Raw genomic sequence first — 24577 nt, forward strand, 5'->3', positions numbered from 1 at the left:
CCCCCCCAAAAAAAAATTCTGCTGAGGTTTATCCTGCGTCTGGATCACTGTGCCCAACTGTAAAAGTCACACTTTTGTTCACACTGGAGAGTACAGCGTTTGCTGTACTTCCACAGCCCTGCTAGAGTCGTTTATAGATCCTCCCCCTGGTCCAGTCACAGAACGCCTTGTTTTTGTGAACCATTTACAAAATACAAGATGCTCTGTGAACAGACAAGGGGAGAGGGGGGTGCATATAGAAAGACTAGCATGAACCACAGCTCTCATTGCTGCAGTGGGCAGGAGTACAGCAAAAACTGTATTGTCGGGCATGAACAAAAGTATGTAAAAAGCAGCTATCCAAACCTGGCTAAACTTCAGTACTACAACATATAAGGGGAAAAGGCCCTCTGCCTGCAGTTCACAACACAAACACCAACAGTTTAGGGACTCACAGAACCCAGTAAATAAGGTGCATAGACTAGTGTTCTGCATTAAAGTCTCACTTTAACAGTAAATGCCCAATGTTCTAGCAGCCTTTTAAAGGTATTTTTTGGAGGCTCAAAACCACAAAAGCCAGTTTTTGTATGCACACACGGTATGGATCCTCGGAGACCAGTGATAGAGCTTGCTCCATTTCTACACTTGTTTTTTCTTTATTTAAAAGAAAAGCTCAATTGGAGAGGAAAGGAATACATCTTCTGAATCCTGCTGTGGCTGCAGACAGCTGTGAATACCTGGGGCGCTGGTGACCTGTTATAGTGAACAGGGCCAGCAGCAACACCTAGCCACTGATAGCCGCAGCAAGAATCAGAAGATTCCTGCTGCTACAATTCGCACTGGCCTAAATCACCATGTGAATGGAGCCTTAATCAGCTAAATTACAGTCCAAGTGCATTCAAATAAAAAGATGTGCAAAAGGTTGGTTGGTTTTCTTTACAAAAGCAGCCACAGCCTGAAATTCCTGCCCACTGACAGCATACTGCAGAGAAGGATGCTTGCTCTCTATATGGAAGCATTGGTTTCTCTGCAGAGGTACACAGTGATCCCTGCTTAGTCAGACTTAGAGTAAGGAGCTGCTCTCCAATAAATGTAAGACGAATAAATAGATGACAGGAAAAAAAAAAAAAAACAAACACCACAACACACACACACACACACCCCTCAAAGAATCAACAAAAAAGAACCAGAAAATAAAGTGTGTAGTTCAGGCACAATGTAGTCAATATAAAAAGGAGTAGGCTACATCTCAGAAATTAAAAACCGCAGTACAGAGTAGCATCCACGTGCCCTGAAAGGGGAGAAAGGACATACAATCACAAGATAAAATAAAAAGGTGAGCATGAGTTTTCACTCAGGAGACATGCCATACCTCTGCAGACTGATCACTGCTTTCAGACAGGGATTTCTTCTCAGCAGCCTGATAACAGAGGTCAAGCTTTTCTGCTCCGGCTGCAGTTGTTTTCTAAATAAAACAACTGTAAGACTTTTTTGATATAGATCATGTTTTGTAGGTACAGTTGTGATGCCTGTAGTACAAGACTCCTCTAGAACATAGAAGAATGCCAACAACAAACTTTACAGATCATTTTACCATTTACATAACTTAGGTGTGGCAGTTATAGGTATTGGCCACCCTTTTCCCAGCTAAGGAAATGGAACACTGTATCCTTATTAACAGCTGTTACAGGAACTCAATATTTTTGGAAACATGTAACATATAGTAAAGCTTAAACCAAACCTGATACATTAGCAAGTAGCAGCAGTGTTTTTCACTTTGCTAATGATATTGAGAATAATGCCTGTGTGATATGGTCTATGGTCTAACACTAGAATATTAATATTGTCATAGATCCTTCCAGTCAATAGTTTTTTTACCCACACTCTGGAGGTAAGCATTTGTTTTAGAGAAGTGACGACAACCAAAATATCCACGGTGTGCTGATAGAGGAGATGGATGGACCGTTTGCAGCACAAGATGGCGCTTCTGCAAAACAAAAATCTGTTATCTTTATAAAAGGGAATGAGCTTATATTCTCATTAGTATTTTATAAATGTTCATTCATCTTTTTACAACCTAATTTCCAAAAAAAAAAAAAAAAAAAAAATCTCAGAAACCCATATTTATTCACAATAGAAAATGTGTCAAATGTTTAAACTGAGAAAATGTACCATTTTATGAATAAAATAAAAGGTAATTTTGAAATTGATGGCAACATCAGGTCTCCAAAAAGTTGGGATAGGGCCATATTTACCATGGTGTAGCATCCCCTCTTTTAACAACACTGAGGAAAGGAATGTTGTCCCACTCTAGCCTGATATAGGAGTCTAACTGCTCAACAGTCCTGGGTCTTCCTTGTTGTATTTTTCATATCAAGATGCACCAAATATTTGAAATCGGTGAAAGGTCTGGACTGCAGGCAGGTCAGTTAAACACCCAAACTCTTCTACTACCAAGCCATGTTGTTGTCATAGATGCAGTACAGCATTGTCCTGCTAAAATACGCAAGGCCTGCCCTGAAAAAGACATCTGGATGAGAGCATATGCTGCTCTCAGGGGAGGTGCTACCATAAGCGGACTAGGCAGCCGCCTAGGGTGCACTGCCACCTATGGTACAGGCACAGCCCCTGGGAGGAAGAATTTGGGGAAGCATCCAGCAAAACGAACAAGCCCGCGGGAGAAGGAAGTAACAAGCCGGCCGGCCCTGGTGGCAGGGATGGATGACAGCAGTGGCATAGTGGGTATCTATCAGCGGAGGGCTGGAGGAGCAAGCGGCAATCGTGAAGCAGGTCTGTGCTGTGTAAGTTTCAACACACACAGGGACAAGAGAGTAATGTGGGTGGAGGCATGGACACTCACTGCGTGTTCTATGAACGTTCAGATCAGATCCGCAGGACTTCCACACACAATGGCGACCCTAGGGGGGGCCAGAGGGGGCCCTGACCCCCCCCCCCCCCCCCCAACATTATGCTGTGCCCCACCATGTGCCCCCCCAAAAAAAAAAAATTTTTTTTTTACAAAAAATCAATGTCTAAGAGGGAGAGAGTCCCCAGTCAGCTCCTGCGGGTGATTCCTCCCCCCTCCCCTGCTCGCTGACACTGCATAATGCGAGCGTTCACACAACCACGGCCGCCTGATCTGCTCCTTCACCTGCATCCTCATTGGCAGGGAGAAGAGCGAGTTGCAGGAAGGACTCCACCAGGACTTTCAGTTACTGAAAAAACAGACTGATTTCTCCCGTCCTTAGGACAAGAGGACCATCCTGTAAATTCCAAGAGATGCCAGACCAGAGCTGTCAATAGCAGAGGCAGGACAGCAAGAGGAGGCTGGGGAACCCCACAGTGGCAGAACACCAGGGCCCGGAGGCAAGACAACCTCTGCAACCCTGATAGTTCTCCCACTGCTTTGGATCCTTATATTTTCTTGATATGCTGGTGACATATATCTCTTGTTTTCTGCCACCCTGGGGGACCCCAATACAGTAGGAAGGGAGCTCACTGCAGAACATGTGAAAGGGCCCGTTGTGGGGTCATAGTAAAGGGCCCCAGGAGATATATATATATATATATATGCGCATTTTATAGTTGCCCCCCCTTCTTTTGTCCCTGTCCCCCCATGTGCCCCCCCTAAATTTGAAAGCTGGAGACGCCACTGTCCACACACCAGCCCACTACCCCCCCCACCTGTCATACAGCTATGCCATTCTGGACATCACGATCCCAGTACACTGCACAGCACACCTCAACTACACCGCACACCTCCACTACAAGGCATGGGGGGGGGGGGGGTGTCATTGGAAGGCGCCACAAAAATCCCCCCCCCCCCAAGGGTGGAGCCAATGGTGGGGGGGGGGGGGGGGCGGCAAAATTAGGTTTCGCCTAGGGTGTCAAAAATCCTTGCACCAGCCCTGGCTGCTCTAAAACTTGGATATAGTTTTCTGCACTGATGGTGCCTTTCAAGACGTGCAAGCTGCCCATTACAACAGACCATTTTAAATGGAGCTTTGGCCCAGAGAAGACGGCAGCATTTCCAGATCAGATATGGCAGCTTCCTTACACGATAGAGCTTTAACTTGCATTTTTGGATGGCATGGCAAATTGTGTTCACAGGTAGTGATTTTTGGAAGTATTACCAAGCCCATGCAGCGATATTTATCACAGAATCATGTCTGTTTTTAATGCAGTGCCAGAAAATCACAGGCATCTAACTTTGCATTTTTGCCTTGTTCCTTGCACACAGAGATTTCTTCGGATTTGTGGAATCTTTTGATAAAATATATGTTGGGTGATATACTTAAAGTCTTTGCAATTTTATGTTCAGGAACAAAATTCTGAAACTGTTGGACAAATTTTAGATGCAGCTTTTCACAGATTGGTGAACCTTTGCCCATCTTTACTTCTGAGACATTCTGACTCTTTAAAATGCCCTTTTTATACCCAGTCAATTCACTGACCTGTTGACAATTAACCTAAATTAGTTGCAAAATGTTCTTTGAGCTCTTCCTGGTTAGTAACACTTACTTTGCCAGCTTTTTGTTGCCCCGTCCCAACTTTTTTTGATGTGTTGCTGCCATCAATTTAAGAATTACCTTATTTTTTTCTTAAAATTATGCATATTCTCAGTTTAAATATATATTATTTATTACAAATGCTTATATAGCGCCATCAATTTCCTCAGCGCATATATATATATATTGTACTTTCAGATCAGTCCCTGCCCTCTAGGAGCTTACAATCTAAGGTCCCTAAATCACATTCATATACATACTAGGGCCAATGTTGACATTATCCAATTAACCCACGAACATGTCTTGAGTGTGGGAAGAAACCAGAGTACCCCGAGGAAACCCACGAAGAACATGCAAACTCCAGGCAGGCATCGTCATGGCTGGGATTTGAACAATCAACCCTAGTGCTGCTAGGCAGAAGTGCTAACGACTTTACCACTGTGCTATTTTCTATTGTGAATAAAATATGGGTTCATGAGATTTGCAAATCAGTGCATTCTGTTTTTCTGTAGATTTTACACAACATCCCAATTTTTTTGGAATTAGGGTTGTAATTGAAAAAGGATTGAGAAGTCTGGTTACGTCAGTATAGCTATATGACAATATAACTGCTGTGATAAACGCCTCACACATGCTTTGTGTACATGTGTATTTCAAGTACAAACATTTTCCCAAAACGTCTTTATGCATTTTTTCAAGGATATACATATCCGTTGTTAAAATAGTAGTTTTACCATACTGTGGCTGTATACAGCATGCCCCACTGCAAGATTAGTGTGTAAACTAGTGGCGGAACTACCGCCATAGCGACCCATGCGGGCAGCCGAGTTGGGGCCCGGTGAGTGGCGTTGCTAGGCGGATGCGGGCAGTACCGGATGACACCCTTGGGTAGCGGCAGCCGCACCACTAACACCGCTAGTTGTGCCTCGTGCAGCTGTGTCCCTCAGCGGCGCGGACCGAAGCTGCCTCCCCTCCTCTCTGTTTACATCCACAGAGGAGGAGGAGCCTGCGCTCGAGCCTCGAGGGACACACACAGCTGTGTGTATCTGGAGACTGTCAGTGCTGTTCTGAGGTATGTAAGAAGGAGGTAGGGGGGGCGACTATACTACTGAGGGGGGTCCTGCACTACTAAGGGGTCTGCACTGAGGGGGAGGTGTCTGCACTGGGGGGGGGGGGGGGTGTCTGTACTGCTGGGGGGGGTCTGCACTGAGGTGGGATCTGTACTACTGAGGGGTAGGGTGGGGTCTGCACTGAGGGGTGTCTGTACTGATCGGGGGGGGGGTCTGCACTGAGGTGGGGTTCGTAATGCTGGGGAGGGTCTGCACTGCTGGGTGGGGGGTCTGTAATGCTGGGGGGGGGGTCTTCACTAGGGGGGCTGTCTGTACTACTGAGGGGGGGTGGTCTGCACTGAGGGGTGTCTGTACTGCTGGGGGGGGGTCCTGCACTGAGGGAGGTGTCTGCACTGATGGGGGGGGTCTGTACTGAGGGGGGTCTGTCTGTACTGCTGGGGGGGGGGGTCTGCACTGAGGTGGGGTCTGTAATGCTGGGGAGGGTCTGTACTTAGGGGGGTGTCTGCACTGCTGAGGGGGAGGTCTGCACTGAGGGGGGGGGGGGGGGGGGTGTCTGCACTGAGGGGGGTCTGTAATGCTGGGGGTGTCTGTACTGCTGGGGGGTCTGCATATGTGTCCTCCAGGGGCTGCATACAGTATACTGCATACTTTGTTGTTCGAAATTAATATAAGCTGTTGCCTGGGTACTGTGCTACATGAGTGTGGTAATCTGTTGTTCAATGGCATTAGTTCATTTTTTTGTGGGGGGGGGGGGCTGTTTGCAGGGGGGGGGCCCCATACAACATTTTGCTATGGGGCCCTGTGATTTCTAGTTACGCCCCTGGTGTAAGCGTCCGTGTACATGAGGCCTTAAATATATATTGTAGTCAAACAGCTATCCATGTGAGCAGGTTACAGCAGAAAAGGTGTTCCCAAACTGTTTTGAAAACTTACTATTGCTTCGTCCTTTATACAATTTGCCTCCCACTAGATAGAGGTTTACACAGATCAATTAATAAAATGTCATTGGTACTTTCCTCTCCCCAAGGTATGGTGGTAAGCTGTGAATCCAACTTATCGGTCCAGACGTGACAGTACGTAGATATATTATTTACTTTATTATAGGATCTTTAGATTTTGCAGATAAATCTTTAGTGTGCTTTGCCATTTTACCTGATATGAGAGGAAGTTCACCCTGTGCATGTTAATCAAGTTGGAAACAGCAAAGAAATCCTAATACTGTCCCAAATGCATCCCTGCAAGTTTGAATGCTGTCCAAGTTACCATTCCTGTGCTATCAGCCTTTGAAGTTGCCAGCAACACTAAGCCCAACACTTGTGTCCAGCAACACTAATGCCCCGTACACACGATCGGACCTTCCGACAACAAAACCGTGGATTTTTGTTCGAAGGGTGTTGGCTCCAACTTGTCTTGCATACACACGGTCACACAAATGTTGGCCAACAATTGCGAGCGTGGGAACATTGTGATGTACAAGACGTATGACGAGCCGAGAAAAAGGAAGTTCGATAGCCAGTGCGGCTCCTTCTGCTCGATTCCGAGCATGCGTGAACTTTTGTGCGTTGGACTTGTGTACACACGATCAGAAAGTCCGACAACAAATTCTGTTGGTGGAAAATTTGAGAACCTGCTATCAATATTTGTTGGCGGAAAGTCCAACAGCAAATGTTCGATGGAGCATACACACGGTCAGACTTTCAGCCAACATTTGTTGTCGGAAAATCCGATTGTGTGTACGGGGCTTTAGCCCCCATGGTGTCACTCACCATTCCCTCCTACTAGGATTTCTTTGTGGTTTCTAGCACAATGAACACAGAATGAACTTTTTCTTTAAAGATTCTAACCACTGCGATATATCAAAACTTATTGAATTTCCAGCCTTTTTCATATTTAAATTCAAAACTATCCGAAATATGCTACTTGCTTCACGGACACTTACTCTGTCAATACCGATTCCTTTCTTCTGGGCATGAGCTCCCCAAAGCATGAAGACCAAGCCACTAAGGTTCTCGTTCAGCCAAGAAACCACTGAGTCTGTAAACTGCTCCCAGCCTCTGTCTTTATGTGAATTAGCATTGTGTGCTTTCACAGTCAGCACAGCATTTAAAAGGAGAACTCCTGAGATACAAAAAATAAAATATATTAAGTTACAATTTTACATATTAACTTAATGCAATGAGGCAGAATCTGGTGCAGCTGTGAGTAGTAACCAGTCAGCTTCTAGGTTTTGTTGTCAAAGCGAAATTCAACAAGCTGAATTAAGAAGCTGATATGATTACTGTGCACAGCTACACCAGATTCTGTGTGCGCCATTGTTAGCTGAGCCCTGCCCCCCAGCTCCTCCCTCCTGCCATTTCAGCTTTCCTGGATTGTAACGGATGTGTTTGCTTACCTGCCCCCTGCCGTATCTCCTCGCTCCTGTCCCAGCAGCAAAGTATGTGGGTAGGGGGAGGAGGAGGGTAAGCAAACCCTACAAAGTCCCAATCTGACAGCCAGTGGTGTTCCTGATACCTCAGTGCTATGACCCTGCTGCAGCAACTGACATCTCTCTTGCTGACTGCCTCTTAAAATTCAAACCTGGAGGGAACCTACACCCCCCTCAACTCTGACATGTGAGGGGAGGCCTGGGAAAAAAAAAAAAAATTCGCAATAAGCTTACTTAGTATGAACACACATTCTGTCTCTACTCCCCTGGAGGAACCCGGGATTTGTGTGTTTACACACACAGATCCCGGTTCTCACTCTGTCACGAGCGATCCCGGGTGCGCGGTGGTCATTGCGCCTGCCAGGCACTCGCATCGGCTCCTGGCGTGCGCTCACCCCTAGTGGCCAAAAGGCAAAGCGATATAAGGTAGGGTCGTTTCGCAAAGCCGTGCCATTCTGCCACAGTAATACTGCGGCAGCTGGTCAGCAAGCAGTCTTATGTAATGGATAACTATCAGAACTAAACTTGAGCCATCTTTACCTTGTTTGGCCCACCCAGATAGATCACCATGTCCAGGGTGCTCAAAACCGTCAATATCTACTTGAAGCTCCTTGTACATGTTTTCCAAGCTAAAAAGAAAACATATTAAGTTTAATTGTATATTACACCTAGGAAAAAAAGCTGATTCTAACACGCCTGCCTGCAACTAATGCCGCGTACACACGAGCGGACTTTACGGCAGACTTTGCCCAGCGGACGGGATTTCGTCTGACAATTCGATCGTGTGTGGGCTCCAGCGGACTTTGTTTTCTCAAAAGTTGGACGGACTTAGATTTGAAACATGTTTTAAATCAATCCGTCGAAATTGAGTCCAGTCGAAAAGTCCGCTCGTCTGTATGCTAGTTCGATCGACAAAAAGCCACGCTAGGGCAGCTATTGGCTACTGGCTATGAACTTCCTTGTTTTAGTCCGGTCGTACGTTACCACGTACAAATTGGACGGACTTTGGTGGATTGTGTGTAGGCAAGTCCATTCATTCAGAAAGCCCGTCGAAAAGTCTGCTGGGCAAAGTCTGCCGTAAAGTCCGACCGTGTGTACGCGGCATAAGACTTCACAAAATTCAACAAGCTGCCAAAGAGACCAGAGATGCAAACTTGCACAGGAAAAAATTGCAAAGATTTCCGGTTTCAAAAATGAATCTAGATCAAGTGCTGGTGGGAATGGAAAGAATATGTAAAAATTTGCAGTACTGCTGGCATACCAAAGTGTGAACTACTGTTACAACTCTCAACCTCTGGACCACATCCTCACTCATCTCAGGCCTCGAGCTAGCTGAAGATTCCCCAACTTCCCACAGTGCCTCCACGCTCCCATAGTAGCCAGAATTGCCCCTCTCATGATTCCCCAGGCCCGCTAAGGGCCCTCAGTTCTCACAGTGCTTGCTAACCTCCCACAGTAGCCCTATCTTGCTGCAGAGCCTCCACTCCCGCATATTGCCTCCAGTAGTGTCCCACAGTGCCCTCCAACCTCTTGGAGAGCCCCCTTAACCCTCAGAAAAAGATAGCTGCCCAAATTCAGCTTTTTTATTTTTTATTTGATAGTCAATTAGAACTTCAGTTTGAACGAAGTGTTCAGAGGTAAAACCCTTGTAGAGATTCTACCTATATCCCTGTTGTGTAGGTATCACTTCCTGTCCCCATTATAAATGTTGCTGGGTAGGCTATAAGTGGGAATCTCTCCAAAGCAAAAAACAAAAAGCAACAAAACCTGACAGGTGGAAACCTTTCCCCACTATAATTAAAAGAAAACCCTACACAATACACATCATTGGTTTTCCTTCTTATCCTGGTGACACAAAAAGTATTAAGGAGAACAGATGGCAATGAAAACCTGATATGACTTAACTTCTGCTGACTAGCCAAGAATTAAAAAAAAAAAAATGGATCCACTACATTTGTTTGAACCACAAATGCAGGGCAGACACTCATAAAACTGTAAATCTGGGAACCTTGGTGGAGGGGGTACAGGCTTCTGAACGCTAAAGCACAATCCATGAGCCTGGTTGGGTCCATGGTAAGGATCCTGTCCCAAAATGACAACCTTCACCTAGGGGAAAAAAAAAAAAAAAAAAATTGTTAACAGTATGTGATAGGCATTCAAAAAACCCTTAATATATGAGTTAATGTAGGAATCCAGGCTAGAACTAAGGTTAAAACTGCCCCCACCCCGCTTCTAACACTTATACTAACTACCCTTATAGAAGGAAGTTAATTACATTTATCCATTCTCATCCGCCAGCTGACAACTTATGCCCCATAGTAATCCTATGGGGCATTCCACCTGTTGTCTGCGCTCTCTCCTCTTCCCTGAAGCTGACCACTGGGAAGATCACATGACCAGACCCAAGTGCTCTGAGAATAGGTAAGCATATACATCTTCCTTTTACAGGGTAGTTAGCGTAGGAGCTACAAAGTGGGTGGGAGCCGTTCTAAGCATAATTGGTTCTGGCCCAGATTTCTACTTTAAGTCTAGAAAAAGTGAATCAGCCGTCTACCTTCTTTAGCACTTAAAACATTTCATGCATTTTTATCCAATCTGTTAAATTCCCCCAGATATTTTTGGGCAGGGCTTATTCTGACTGATTTGAACGTGCTGCCCATAAAAGAGTAAATGGGCATGTATGGGTGGTGACAGATGTGGGGGATCAACACAAAAAGGATCCAATTACTACAGGCAAGTTTGCGAAAATTATAGGGGTGGAAAGGTCAATCAATTTTCTCAAAGATATACAGCAGCTAGATTGTGCAATTGCCAGTTTAAGTAGTGTGGTGCCAAACAGCAAATAATGGCCTGACCATGAAGGGGGTAAAACCTTCCGGAGCTGAAGTGGTTGAATTGGCTCACAATATATACTTACATCTCTAATGTCACACATCTGAGTCCAGGTAAAGACTTGGTGAGGAGGGGGATACACGGTGTATCGCTTCCGTTCTCCTGAGATAAAATTTGTCAACTAAACAAGAAGAAAGGGTATCATATTTAATATATTGTATGTACAGCTCATACCAAACAACTAGAAGTAGTTTGCAAATAGAATAATTCAATAGTTTTTTTTTTTTGCCAAGGCTGGCTATAGATAGGGGAATGCTTTATTGAATGATCAGACCAATACATTATTCACTGCATCTTAAGCGTGCAGGGGCTCGGTTATTGCTTTTCTTTGCCAATTTATCGGTAGAGATGACAACAGTGGATAAGCCCAGAGGACAAGGGAATATTGAATAGAAAGTTTTAGCCCTCCATTGACTAAATATACTAGCTACCAGAATTCCTTAGGTAACTAGTTTACATGCAAACGCATACTGTATGTTTTGGGTGTTAATTTCAGGTCACTGTCAGCTTTAGCTGCAAACATGTTACTACACAACAATTCACAAATACTCCATGGCTTTTGTTTACCAAAAACAGCAAAACACAATAACCCATAATGACCTATCATTCTCAATAAACCTGCTGAAACTAGTGATTGCTTAAAGTGGAACTATACCACTGAATAAACCATACAGAAAGAGTACCCTCCAATGTATACACGGAGACTTTTAAGGCAACAAAATAAACCGTTTAAAGATTTATAAAGTTTTATTAAACATTGTTAAAACTAAAACAGTTTTAACGATGTTTAATAAAACTTTACAAATCTTTAAACTATTTATTTAGTCCTCCAGTCCCTTCATTAGCTTTGTTGCCCTTCTCTAGAATCTCTCGTTCCAGCACATCTGTCCTGAGGACTGGTGCTCAGAACTGGACGGCATACTCCATATACATCTGGACCAAAGTCTTGTAGAGTGGGAGAATTATCGTTTTATCTCTGGAGTTAATCCCCTTTTTAATGCATGCCAATATTCTGTTGGCTTTGCTTGCAGCAGCTTGGCATTGCTTGCAGCAGCTTGGCATTGCATGCCACTGCCGAGCCCATCATCCACTAGGACCCCCAGGTTCTTTTCCATCCTAGATTCCCCCAGAGGTTCTCCCGCTAGTGAGTAGATTGCATCCATATTTTTGCCACCCAAATGCATTATTTTACATTGCACCTCAGTTGCCATGTAGTTGCCCACCCCATTAATTTGTTCATATCGTCTTACAAGGTTTCCACATCCTGCGGAGAAATTATTGCCCTGCTTAGCATTGTCCGCAAATACTGAGATTGAGCCGTTTATCCCATCCTCCAGGTTGTTTATGAATTAGTTAAATAGGACTGGTCCCAGGACCCTGGGGGACCCCGCTTTCCACACCTGACCATTCCGAGTACTCCCCATTTATAACTACCCTCTGAACTCGCCCCTGTAGCCAGTTTTCAATCCATGTACTCAACCTTTGGGAATGCCGACAGACCTTAGTTTGTACAGTAAAAGTTTATGGGGAACTGTATCAAATGCCTTTGCAAAATCCAGATACACTAAGTCTAAAGGGCCTTCCTTTATCTAGATGGCAGCACACCTCCTCATAGAAGGTTAATAGGTTGGTTTGGCAAGAACGATTCTTCATGAATCCATGCTGATTACTGCTAAGGATACCGTTTTCATGACTAAAATCTTGTATATAGTCCCTTATCATCCCCTCCAAGAGCTTGCATACTATTGATATTAGGCTAACTGGTCTGTAATTCCCAGGGATGTATCTTGGCTAGAGGTCGACCTATATGAGTTTTTCTCTGGCCGATGCCAATATTTAGAAATCGGGCCGACCCGGATTTTTGAGGACGATATTTTAAGCCGATTTTTTTGGCAGGTTTCACACTGAGCCAATTTGTCAGTTACACTATATGTAACTGAATGCAGAGACCAGCTGTCAGAATTCAGCGTGATGTCGGGGGTGGTCGGGGCCCTGCAGCTATCAAACACCAACCAATGATTGGGCTGCTTAAGAAAATGGGAGGGGCCACATACATATGTAGCGGCCCTCCCAGATCCCATCCCACTGGCTGGTGTTCTGGGTCCCGCCCACCCCGAGTCCCACCCACCCCAGACATCACGCTGAATTCTAACAGCTCCTCTCTCTGCATTAAGTTGCAAATCAGTTTCACACACTGAGCACAGAGCTGCTCAGTGTGTGAAACTGTCACTGGAGTGTGGGGAAGGGAGGTAATCGGCCGATTTTTGCACAAAAATCGGCCGATGCTGATTTCTTAAAAAAAAGCCAAATATCGGCCGGTATATCAGTCGACCTCTAATCTTGGCCCTTTTTTAAATAATTGGTGCTACATTGGCTTTTGGCCAATCTGCTGGTACCATTCCAGTCAGACTGTAAAAATTAGGAACAATGGTCTGGCAATTACTTGACTGAATTAACCACGTCAATACCAGGCACTTTCCACCCTTCTTGCTCAAGCCAATTTTCAGTGCTGTCACTTTTTAAATGACAAGTATGTGGTCATGCAAACAATTTTTTTATAATTTTGTTCCCCTCTGCGTTTTTTTTTGCTAAATAAAAAAAAAATACCGAAAATTTTGAAAAAAATAAATTGGTTATAAAATTTTGTAAATAAGTGTTTTTTTCCTTCACTAATGGGCAATCATAGGTGGCACTGACTGGCATCCCTGGTGGTACCTGGTGGTCATCTAGGATCAGCATCCCTGGTGGTCCTGGGTGGGCACCCCCTGGTTTTGCAAGCACACATTCACCATTTTAACTTGCAGAACTCTTTTTTTTCAAATCAATTGCATTAACCCTTGTTTTGCTGGGACTTTTACCTTTATAAAGTAAGGTTTGGCGAACTCTAAAAGCAGCTCTTGCTTCCAGCTCTCCCCGAATCCTTCCGGCACATGGCGGGCTGCGAGTCTCTGGAGCGCGGCTGCTTTATTCTTCTGAATTCGGTCTAGCTGTTCAGGGCTCAGGGGAGGAGAGATTACTTTTGGCTGGTTTTCCTCATCTTCTTGTCTTGTCTTTTTAACAGGAGTGGTCTGAGGAGAATAATCAGAGAACTGTCGAGCAATGCAGAATTTGAATTTATACAGATGATATCTGACTCCTCTAGAACCACGTAAAATCATCATGCTTTAAATCAAATATAGCTTTAACAGGATTCATACAACTCAGCTGCCTACACTGCTAGCTCGATGTTAGCATTAGTAGACATAACGCTAATCAGCCTGTAGCGAACTAAGCTTCCACGCCCCCCTCTACGTCACGTGGTCTCTCAGTTCCGGGTCTCAGAGGTACATGCTGGATTTTCGCGCTAAAACGAGATCCGCACTGGCCTCGCCCCTCTCAGACTAATGCATTCCGATTGGTTGCTTAGCCACTGGAACGAGGCGTGAGGCGCACGAAAGACCTGTGAGGAGTCTCGCACGCTATATTCTTCCACTAGTAGTAAGGCGCCTAATGTTCTATACACGCTGTACTATTATGGGGTACACCGCTCCCTCTCCCCGTACAACTCCTACGTATAATATGAATGTCTATGTGGGGTCTAGTCACCCCTGCCAAGCAGGACGTTGTCCGCAGTACCATACCTCGCCGCTCTGTAGTTTCTTGATGTCTACCCGGTCAGCATCCTCTCCTGGCCAGGCCTCCGAGGAAGAGCGCTTCTTAGAGACCGGGGTGAAGAAGGCGTTGATGGTTTTCTGCCCGAGCATTGCCGCTCCTGCCGGGATTCGGTGTGTTCCTCACTGGCTCGGGAATTTGGCGCCAAAATTCGCTGCCTCTGACCTGCCTTCTAAGAGGAGGATCCGCCTGGACCGGTTACCATAGTTACCGCCTAATCTAACCTTCCTCAGTCACTGAAAGGAGAAGAGGGTGACAGCCAGCACTGTGCAATCCTAAGAGGGGGGAGACCCAAAGAAAGTGAGTGGACCATGGAACCTGGGGCACAGCTTTCTCGATTGAAAGTATTGCCTATGGCAACAGGTTTTATCTTTGGGAACAATAATGCACTATTGCTCCAGTTTATGTAAGGGCATTGAAGGGAAGTGTACGGCGCTAGGGGCTCATTCACACAGGCGCTGAGCCAGTCCTCCATGCCGTGCTTCTTTTTTTTTTTTTGCTGGGTCTCCATCCACCTTGGCGCTGCACACAGTGCCTATGTTGGGATCCTTGCACCCACTCCTGCACATGTCATATTTTGATATGGGACTGTGTCCATGAGAAGAGGGTGACAGCCAGCACTGTGCAATCCTAAGAGGGGGGAGACCCAAAGAAAGTGAGTGGACCATGGAACCTGGGGCACAGCTTTCTCGATTGAAAGTATTGCCTATGGCAACAGGTTTTATCTTTGGGAACAATAATGCACTATTGCTCCAGTTTATGTAAGGGCATTGAAGGGAAGTGTACGGCGCTAGGGGCTCATTCACACAGGCGCTGAGCCAGTCCTCCATGCCGTGCTTCTTTTTTTTTTTTTGCTGGGTCTCCATCCACCTTGGCGCTGCACACAGTGCCTATGTTGGGATCCTTGCACCCACTCCTGCACATGTCATATTTTGATATGGGACTGTGTCCATGCAGCCACTGCATCTGCTTCTATAGGCTGCCTGCTCACAGATCCAAGATGGAAGCACATGTATCTGGCAGTGACTCTGCATGCAAGTTGGGATTAGTCCCTTTTTTGCACTTGGAAAAATACTGGTTTAATCACTTGCCTGCTGGGCGCTTTTACCCCCTTCTTGCCCAGGCCAATTTTCAGCGCTCACACTTTGAATGACAATTGCGTGGTCATGCAACCCTATAATTATATGACGTTTTTATCTTTTTTTTTTTTTTTTACACAAATAGAGCTTTCTTTTGGTGGCATTTAATCACCACTGAGTTTTTTTATTTTTTGTTAAACGAAACAAAAACATTTTTTAAAATTTTGCAAACGGGTATTTTTTCTCCTTCACTGATGGGTGGCACCGATAAGCACTTATTGGCAGCACTGGTGGGACTGCACTGATAATCCATGCCCTGATTATCAGTGCCGATATCCCTTTAACTTAAAGCGGAGTTCCACCCATTTTTAAATGTGTAGCTGCTGACTTTTAATAATCACACTCACCTGTCCCATGGTCCAGCGATGCATGCTCACAAAGCCCCTCTCCTCTCTGAGGCGCCGTCATTCTAACTGGGGGCGTCCGGCCATGGCTTCACAGCCGGGTGCACACTGCGCATGCTTGAGCTGCCCTGCGTGCTGTGACTGGTCGGCAATCTTCTGGGACCTGTGACGTGTCCCAGAAGATTGTTGGGGGGGGGGGGGATGAACTTCTGGTGCTGCGTAGCCTGGGGACAAAGTGGGAGCTGGGTGCCCATAAAAACTGGGTATCCGGTCCCCCCCCACCCAAAAAAATGACATGCCAAATGTGGCATGTCAGGGGGTCACCATCACTTAAAGCGAAAGTTAAATTTTTGGATGGAACTCCGCTTTAAGCCAGTTATCAGCTTTCTTCTTCTCTCCTCATGCTGTCAGCATGAGGAAAGAAAAGCAGATAGCCGGCTTGTGTTTACATCCTGTGATCAGCTGTCATTGGCTGACAGCAGATCAAGTGGTAAAGGGCCGCTGTGATTGGTCTTTTACCTCGATCTCTGAAAGACTCGGCCATCACAAAGCATGCGGGCAGCACGATCATGAGAGCGTGTCCATGGACACCCTCCCAGCAAACTAAGCCCACACTGTAGCCGTCTTTTGGCTATAGTGTGGGCAGGAAGTAGTTAAAGCCCAACTCCAGGCAAAAAATAAATAGATCATCCCTTGCAGTGGGGCTGTGCTCACATTGCAAGAGTTAATTGCTCATTTACACTCAGGGGAACAATAACGGGATTTACTTTACCCATTCATTTATTTGCCCTGAGTTAGGCTCTAAAGAATAAGTTCACCTTTCTGAACATGTTACATGTTTCACCTATATTTAGACCCCTCATCAGACCCCATTCCCCCGCCTCCTTGTGGCAATGAGCCAGGGATTTTTTCCGTGCTCTTGCTGCCACAATTCAAAGAGTGTGGTCATGCAGGTTGGGCCTCGTCATTGATTCACAGATTGATTCAGCTAAATGCAGATAAATTAGAGCATGGATATAAAATCCTTAAACATTTTGTTATTTTCACATTAGAATGTGGTTTACAAGCAAGCATATAAAATATAACTGGACCCAATTTTCACCTCACTGGGAAGCATTACTGTGCTTCACAGTATTACCTGGGCACTGTGAAGCATTACTGCGCGGAACTTCTTTCCAGACAAATTTGCCAAAAAGAAGGCTGTTGTCCCTCCCTAAGGTAAGATCATTTCTTGTTTATACTCAATAGTTGCCCTTGAAAATGGCTTGAGAACACTACATGTTGCCTTACCAGTAACATTATTTCCATGAATCTTCAAGGACAGTGTCTATATTCCCACCCAGGGTTTATTCTGTTTGGACTGTGTTTTGGGGGATTTTTATAGGGTTTCCCTTTGCACATTGGTGGTCATTCTTACTTTTTTGATAACTGAGGTCAACGGGGTGGGAGAAGTCTTTTAACTGCTTTTGGTGTTGTATTTTCTCTAAAGGTCCATGCACATGGGGTTTCTACAGGTGTTTTGCGGTCAGGAAAGACGTTGGCATTCACGTGTGCGCAGTACTTCTCTCTGTGGTCATATAGCTGGTGCTCATGCTGGAACGGGTGCGCATTGGTGCCAGGTGCACTATTTAAACTGCATTGTGTCAGTGCCATTTGGTCTTATCTGCTCTTGAGCATCTGCAGATCTGATCCTCTGTTACTGACTTTGCTGAACCTGAATGCTGTCCGCACTGACCCCTGACTTGCCTTTGGACTATTCTTCTGCCTTATCACCTGGATCACCTGCTTTGCTGATACCAACCCTGGCCTACCACCTGACTATTCCGCTGTCTGCAATCTGTGTCTTGATCTGCTTGAATGTGACCAACCTGGACTATTTGACCTTGTCTTGGCCTGCATCTGCACCCACTGGTCCTTCCACCTGTGTGCTTCTCATCAGTGTCCTCTGCACGTCACAATGCACACATACATCTGCTGGCAGAAATCTTTACTGGCACTCGTGCCACTCTGCGCTTCGGCAATCTCCTATTGCCTTACCAGGACTTCTGAGCCAGAGCTGTAAGAGTCCTATCTCTACACTTTAGGCTCCATCTCCAGGTACGTTACATTTGCGTTTGCCTGTTGAAGCAGCTCAATTTTATCCTTTGTCCATGAGCATAGGATGTTTAGATGCAGAAAAAACCCCTTCTGGCTTGCTTATTTGAGATGAGTTTTCTGGCAGAAAAAAATGATGCCTGTACAAATTTGCCTTTTATATGAGCGTTCATATTCTGCTAAAAGAACTGGCATTTTTTTAAGCCCAGTGTGCATAGACCCTTAAAAGGTGGAGCCGCTCGCCTCTCGGATAGCTGACCTGGATGATTCCCAGAAACACAGTTCCCAGTAAACCATGTTTTTTGACTATCTTTCAATCTTTATTAATTTTATAAGCCCAATGTAAAGAATTTCTATATGGCAACATTATTTTTTCTCTGTGTAGTATAAGATTATTTCCTTTGTATTTATAAGCCGTGATTTATCAGACTTTTGTTTTTTATTTTAGGCCTATCTAAACTGAAACACAAAATGCCGTTCTTCTTTTAAGTGGATGCTTTGTGGCTTTTTTTTATGGATAAATTCGTAGTTAAAAAATCTACATCTTCTAGAAAAAGGGGTCATATAGAAGAATGTTCAGAACCCTCAGATCCTGGTTCTTCTGAGAAAGGCCTGGCAAAGAAGAATAAAAATGAAGTGTCTGATTCTTTACTGGAGCAATGCTATGTTTGGAAAAGGATAAGAGCAGCTAACCTGAGCTGTGATTATACTATTTTCTTCACTAAGATGGAAGCAAATGAGATCTTTCAGCAGCTGGAACAAGAAATAGTATATTTTTCAGGTATGTACTTACAGTGAATATTTCTATGGGCACATCTAAAACCAAACTTGTGAATGTGTAAAATGCATTCTTTGTAAAGATAATTTTTTTTTTTTTTGCAAATTCTTGAAAAATTTCACGGTGAAGGTACAAAACAGGGCCCTTGGGGCATACACTGGCCAATTGGTGTACATAGCTTTGTGCATAACAGCGTACAACTCGCTGTGTATCTCAAATCTAAACATATATAACTATAGTTAAAATTACTAACTAACAACATAACTAGTACCCAGTTTCAACATGGTAGGATAGTGACAGGATATATCATCTATTCCTATAGGACCTCTCATCTCTCAGAGCTGGATGTTACAAGGACAGCTAGGATCGAGTGAAATCACTCAACCTCTGGACTAACACCCCCACTAGCTTGCTTTGGGCCTGGACCCCAACTCTCAACAGGGTCAGGTAGATATTCAGGGAATCTAACCAGGGTAGTCCCCAACAGGCTGATACTCTGAGTCTGTCCACAGGTGCCACACATCCCGCATCCTCGGGATAAGTATGTTGCTTTGTATAGGGGTATCATTCTGTTAATTAATGTTTTCCACAATGACAAGGTGGGGGGGTTGGCTGACTTCCAGTTTAATACTATGGCTTTCCTTGCATAAAATAGGATTGCTTTAGTTAACGCTAACTGTTCTACAAGGCCTAGGAGACAGACACTAATTGTCAGGGAAATAGATATAGTAGTCAATCCGTGGATAAATTGGGTTACCTCCCTCCAATATTCCTGAACCTGTGGGCAATCCCAGAATAAATGTAGGAAACCAGCAGGGATGCCAGAGCATCTCCAGCAAGCAGCCGATGAGGTTGGGTATATGCGATGGAGGTGCTGGGGCGTATAGTATATTATGTGCAGGATTTTGAATTGTATTAACTTGTCCCTAGTTGCAACTAGTGGTTGTAGTGGGTAATCCCATATGTCTTCCCAGTCTTCGCTGTCCAGATCCTGCACCTCCGCCTGCCACAGGTCCCTCAGCCCATCAAATCCAACCTGAATGGATGCCAGCAGTGCCCGGTATATTTGAGATAGTGGCTTAGAGAGTAGTATCATTTAGCAGAGTTTCAAGATCGTCATGCTCCACCCGGAGCTGAACCGATTTAAATTGTGAGTCAAAGGCGTGACGGAGCTGCAGGAACCTGAAAAAAGAATTTGGAAGTTGGAATTTGTGTTTGTCTGTCAAACGTAAACAACCCCAAAACATCGCATGTATCCTTCAAATATTTGATGCCCTTGCTGTCCCACTGTCCGGGGACTTGTAGAGAATGAAATTCCTTCAGCCTGGCATTACACCAAAGTGGTGTGTTAGGGGACCATATGCCTTTCACCAGGTTAGGTTTTATTACCATCGTGTGCCAAGCCCTGACAACCGCTTTCATAGCTTGTGTTAGGAGTATCTGTGAACCTCCTATCCCCCTGTAGAGGACATTGCGAAGGGCCTCATAAGATCCCAGATGTGCTGCCTCAAGGACTACGTACGCACTGGTGTCCTTTAGAGACCAGCCAGCAGTGGACATGGGTGAGCATTGCTGCCAAATAGTACACGTGAAAATCAGGGCAAGCAAGTCCCCCTGCATAGAATTTTGCTGCTAAATCTGGCAGGATGTGATTGCCACAGAAAGGAAGCTATTAGGGAGTCTAATTGTTGGAAGAGGGTTTTGGGTATCCAGACCAGGGAGTGCCTTAGAGTATACAATAGCACCGGGAGCAGTTTCATTTGAATTAAATTAATTTTTCCTATAAGTGTTAGTGGGAGATTTGACCAAGCCTTCAATTTAGATTTACACCATTGCAGACAGATTAAGCTTACTGAAATCCCGGGTATTGGGAGAGATATTGATCCCTAGTTATCTGATGGTATTTGCCCATTGTAGAGGTAAGTTAGAATGACTCTGCTGCCTCTCCTCTGGGTATATGGGAAGAATGAGTGACTTGCTCCAGTTTGTGTGGAGGACAGAAAGAGTAGCAAAGCGGTCCAGAATCTGGAGCGCCGCTGAAAGTGAGGGGCCAGGATCTTGCAGAAATGGGATGAAGTCATCCGCATATAGTGCTAATTTCTCGACTATTGATCTGACCCGGATCCCAGACAGCTCCTCCGACCTCCGCAGGGCCTCCGCCAGAGGCTCTATCACCAGGGCAAACAGTGCAGGGGAGAGAGGGCACCCCTGCCTCGTCCCCCTCCTTATTGGGAAAGAGGACGAAAGTTTACCATTCAGTTTAATATAGGCCGTGGGGGATTTGTAGAGTAGACCGATCCATTTCCGGAAGGTTGGGCCAAAGCCGAAACATTCAAGAACCTGCATCATATATGACCATCTGACTGTGTCAAATGCCTTCTCTATGTCAAGGGATACCAAGACCCGAGCAGCATTCTCCTCGGCCGGGAGCTGGAGATGGGTGAAAACTCGTCTAAAATTTTTGTCCGTGGACTTGCCAGGCATAAAACCGGTCTGGTCTATGTTGACAAGGGACGGTAGCACCTGCATAATCCTATTGGCGAGCACCTTGGTGAGTATCTTAAGGCTATAATTCAGTAAGGAGATGGGCCTATAGATGAACAGCAGAGGGGGGTCCTTTACCTGTTTGGGTAGCAATACAATGTGTGCCTGATTCATACTGTTTGGCAACCCTCCGGTTTCCAGGCACTCCGCAAAAAGTTGAGTAAGCCTGGGAACCAGTAAAGTCGCATGTGTCTTGTACCATTCCCCGGGCAGTCCATCAGGACCCGGGGATTTGTTGTTGGGTAGGAAATAGATCGCACTTTCTATCTCCTGGCGTGTTAGGGGCTTATCTAGTATGTCCCTGTCCTCTTCAGAGAGAGAAAAGGCAAAGTGACCCCCCCCCCCCCCAATACATCAAGTATAGCTTCAGCAGAAGTAGGGTTTGGGTCGTCGTATAATTTTCTATAGAAGAGATGAAATTCTTTCAGTATGTCCTCCAGTGTCTGTAACTTGATCACCCATGCAAGTCTGGATTCAAGGAATTACTGTTTGGAGTGAGGGTTCTGCTACCAGGTTGGCCAATAGTTTTCCATTCTTGTCCCCCTACTCAGTTTGGCGACTTCATTATGTCAGACTGCACCAGTGAGGTGTAATGGAGCCTTAAGGCTCTTCTCGCCTGGGCTAGGGAGGAATAGTTCTCAGGCGATGGATGCGCCATGAAGAGCCCCATCGCCGCTTTTTCATTCTGCTCCAATTGGGTGGTCTGTGCTGCAAAGCTCCCAAACCACATCGAGAGAAGCCAAACCCTTGTTGATCGCCCAATATTCGGGAAGTTTGGGTCCCACTATTTCCTGGGTTTTGAGGATTATCTATCCAATGTAACGCTAGCCTCCAGAATCCCGGCTCGCGAGAGGTGCCAAGAGTCAGGCACCGCTCCAACGGGGAATGATCGGAAAGGCCTGCCGGGAGGGAGGAGGCCACCCCAACATGTGACAGTCGAAACAGACCCAAACAACAAATCTATACGTGATCCCGATTTATGTGTAGCTGAGATATGCAAATAAGTCCTGTCCTCCAGATGTTTCCACCGCAAAAGCTCTTGAAGACCAAGAGTGTCTGCCCATAGCACCAGTTCTGGATGGGCAGATCTAAAGGGGTTAGACGTGTCTTTGGTATGCTCTAGAATGGCATTAAAGTCCCCCCAACTATAATTTTGTGGACCTGGAGGGGGGTGAGTTTTGTGAAAATGGTATACAGGACGGTGGGGTCAAACGGAGGAAGGATATACACATTAACCATTGCCCAGCGTTGAGCATACATATCAAGAATCAAAATAACATAGCGCCCCCCCAGGATCGAGAAAAACCTGTTCCACCAAGCAAGGTAGTGACTTGCTTAGTAGAATGGTCACCCCTCTCGCATAGGAGGAGTATGTGGCATGAAACCCCCTTTTTAACCCATGCCCTTTTAAGAGCCAGGATCTTGCTGCCCATGAGGTGAGTTTCTTGCAGAAACAGAACATGAGGTTTATGATGGTGCAGAAACTTAAACAGAGATCTTTTCACTTTGTCATTCAGACCTCTGATATTCCAAGAGATCAACTTCAGGTTTGTACCCATTCAAAATAGAGTAATTTGATAATCTTAGGAGCTAAGAAGGCCCATACCCAGCAGTGTCCTGCCCGGAGGCCAGGGGGAGAGGCAGTCCACATGATGCAGCTATCCAGGCATTCTGAGGGAAAGAGAAGGAGGGAGAAAAACATAGTCCAGCAAGCAAAACAATGTAAGAAATCTGGGTAATCAGAACTAGATATAACTCCCTACTGCCTGACATATCCTCAACTGTTGCCAAAGCAGTTTTAATCCCAAAACTTGATAGTAGAAAACATCTTCTTGAGGCTCAGAGTTCCAGGGGAATTCCCAGCTCGTGTGCAACCTGTAACAGTAGGCGAAATTGGGGGGACACGTATCCCTTCACGGTTAAAGGGACCGGGTGGGAATTCTTCCAGGTAAATGGAGAACACTGGGTCCTCCCACTTAAAACAAGCAGACCGTGGGGGTCAAGTGTGGTGCTCGTGTTGATGTATCATTGAGGTGGCTCTGGTGCTTATAGGACATCTGGTAGGATAGAGCAGGCAAGGATATGGGGAATCCCTGCATCAGATAACTTTGTGGGGAGAGCCCTTCAATGCAAGTTGGTCAGCCAGTCGTCCGCATCTGCTGGATTGTCAAAGGATCGGATTGTTCCTTCATGTTGAATCCGCAGGCGGCTAGGGTAAAAAGCATGCTATATTTTATGTTCTTGTCTCTGAGCCGTCTACAAACATCATTGAAGGTTTTTCTCTTCCGCTGCAAGTCAGCCGAGAAGTCAGGGAAGAGAAGAACAGAGGCGTTGCCATGTTTGAGTGTGGGATGTTCCTGAGCTTCAGAGAGGACCCTGTCCCGGTAGTTAAGGAAGTGGACCAGAAAAGGCCTGGGAAGGTTCCCTGGGATGGCACAGCCCGTGGGCACCCGATGGGCCCTTTTGACCACATAGGTGGGTGGGACTTCTGTAAGACCTAGAAGGTTTTTAAAGAACTCCTCCACAAATTCAGTAGGGTGATCCCCTTCTTCCTTCTCAGGCAGCCCCAGGACTCTGATGTTACGCTTGAGGCGGTTTTCAACATCGTCAGACTTTGCGACAGGGGACTGCACTGTGCGCTGCATTTTGGCAATGGAGGTGGCATGTGTGGCTGTAAGATCTTCGGTGACTGACACTCTAGATTCAGTTTCAGTCATTCTCCCTCCTTTTTTTTTTTTTTGTCAAGGTTGTTCCTTATAAGATTATACTTTTCAGCAAGATAGTCTATGCGCACCAACAGAGAGGTCCTACTCTGCTCAGTTGCGGCAAGGATCATGGCAGTGCTGTCCGGGAGCAGCGGGGCCGGCTATTCTGCCGCCAGGACCCCACCAGAACCAATCTCCAAATCCGCCAACAAGGCCCGTAGTCGTCCGACCAACGAGAAATCCGATTGAGGGGAAAGGGGCTGGAGTGGCGAATTTACTTTAGCAGCTTTTGGAGTTCTTTCCCCCCCCCCCTTTTTTTTTTGAGGAGGAGGACATCTGATGAGGCTCTAGAGGGGATCCTAATAGAGGGCAGCTCTCAGGGCCCAGGACAGCGGTCAGGAGGCTACTAAAGGTGGACCCAGGCGGCTGCAGGTAATGAGCCACAGGA

The 24577-nt window shown here is 45.7% G+C and overlaps 2 protein-coding genes across 3 annotated transcripts in view; one reads left to right on the forward strand and one right to left on the reverse strand.

The window, feature by feature from the left end:
- On the reverse strand, nucleotides 1–15112 carry UNG (uracil DNA glycosylase). The gene is made up of 7 exons (XM_073629870.1): nucleotides 14495–15112; nucleotides 13733–13942; nucleotides 10900–10995; nucleotides 9991–10088; nucleotides 8523–8611; nucleotides 7497–7675; nucleotides 1–1966 (listed from the first exon to the last, which is right to left on the reverse strand). Exons 1-7 carry the CDS (start codon nucleotides 14615–14617, stop codon nucleotides 1826–1828), a joined length of 936 nt encoding a protein of 311 aa, XP_073485971.1. The 5' UTR covers nucleotides 14618–15112; the 3' UTR covers nucleotides 1–1825.
- ALKBH2 (alkB homolog 2, alpha-ketoglutarate dependent dioxygenase) overlaps nucleotides 14158–24577 on the forward strand; it is a 19799-nt gene continuing 9379 nt past the window's right edge. Inside the window, exons 1-2 of one of the 2 annotated variants that reach the window (XM_073629883.1) lie at nucleotides 14158–14351; nucleotides 18551–18883. In XM_073629883.1, the coding sequence (XP_073485984.1) occupies nucleotides 18616–18883 (268 nt within the window). In that variant the 5' untranslated portion in view covers nucleotides 14158–14351; nucleotides 18551–18615. Of the gene's footprint in view, nucleotides 14352–16213; nucleotides 17227–18550; nucleotides 18884–24577 lie in introns of those variants that run through there. The other variant, XM_073629890.1, reaches the window with a different exon arrangement.

The sequence above is a fragment of the Aquarana catesbeiana genome, linkage group LG01 (assembly GCF_042186555.1).
Source record: "Aquarana catesbeiana isolate 2022-GZ linkage group LG01, ASM4218655v1, whole genome shotgun sequence".
In the NCBI taxonomy this organism is placed as follows: Eukaryota; Metazoa; Chordata; class Amphibia; order Anura; family Ranidae; genus Aquarana; species Aquarana catesbeiana.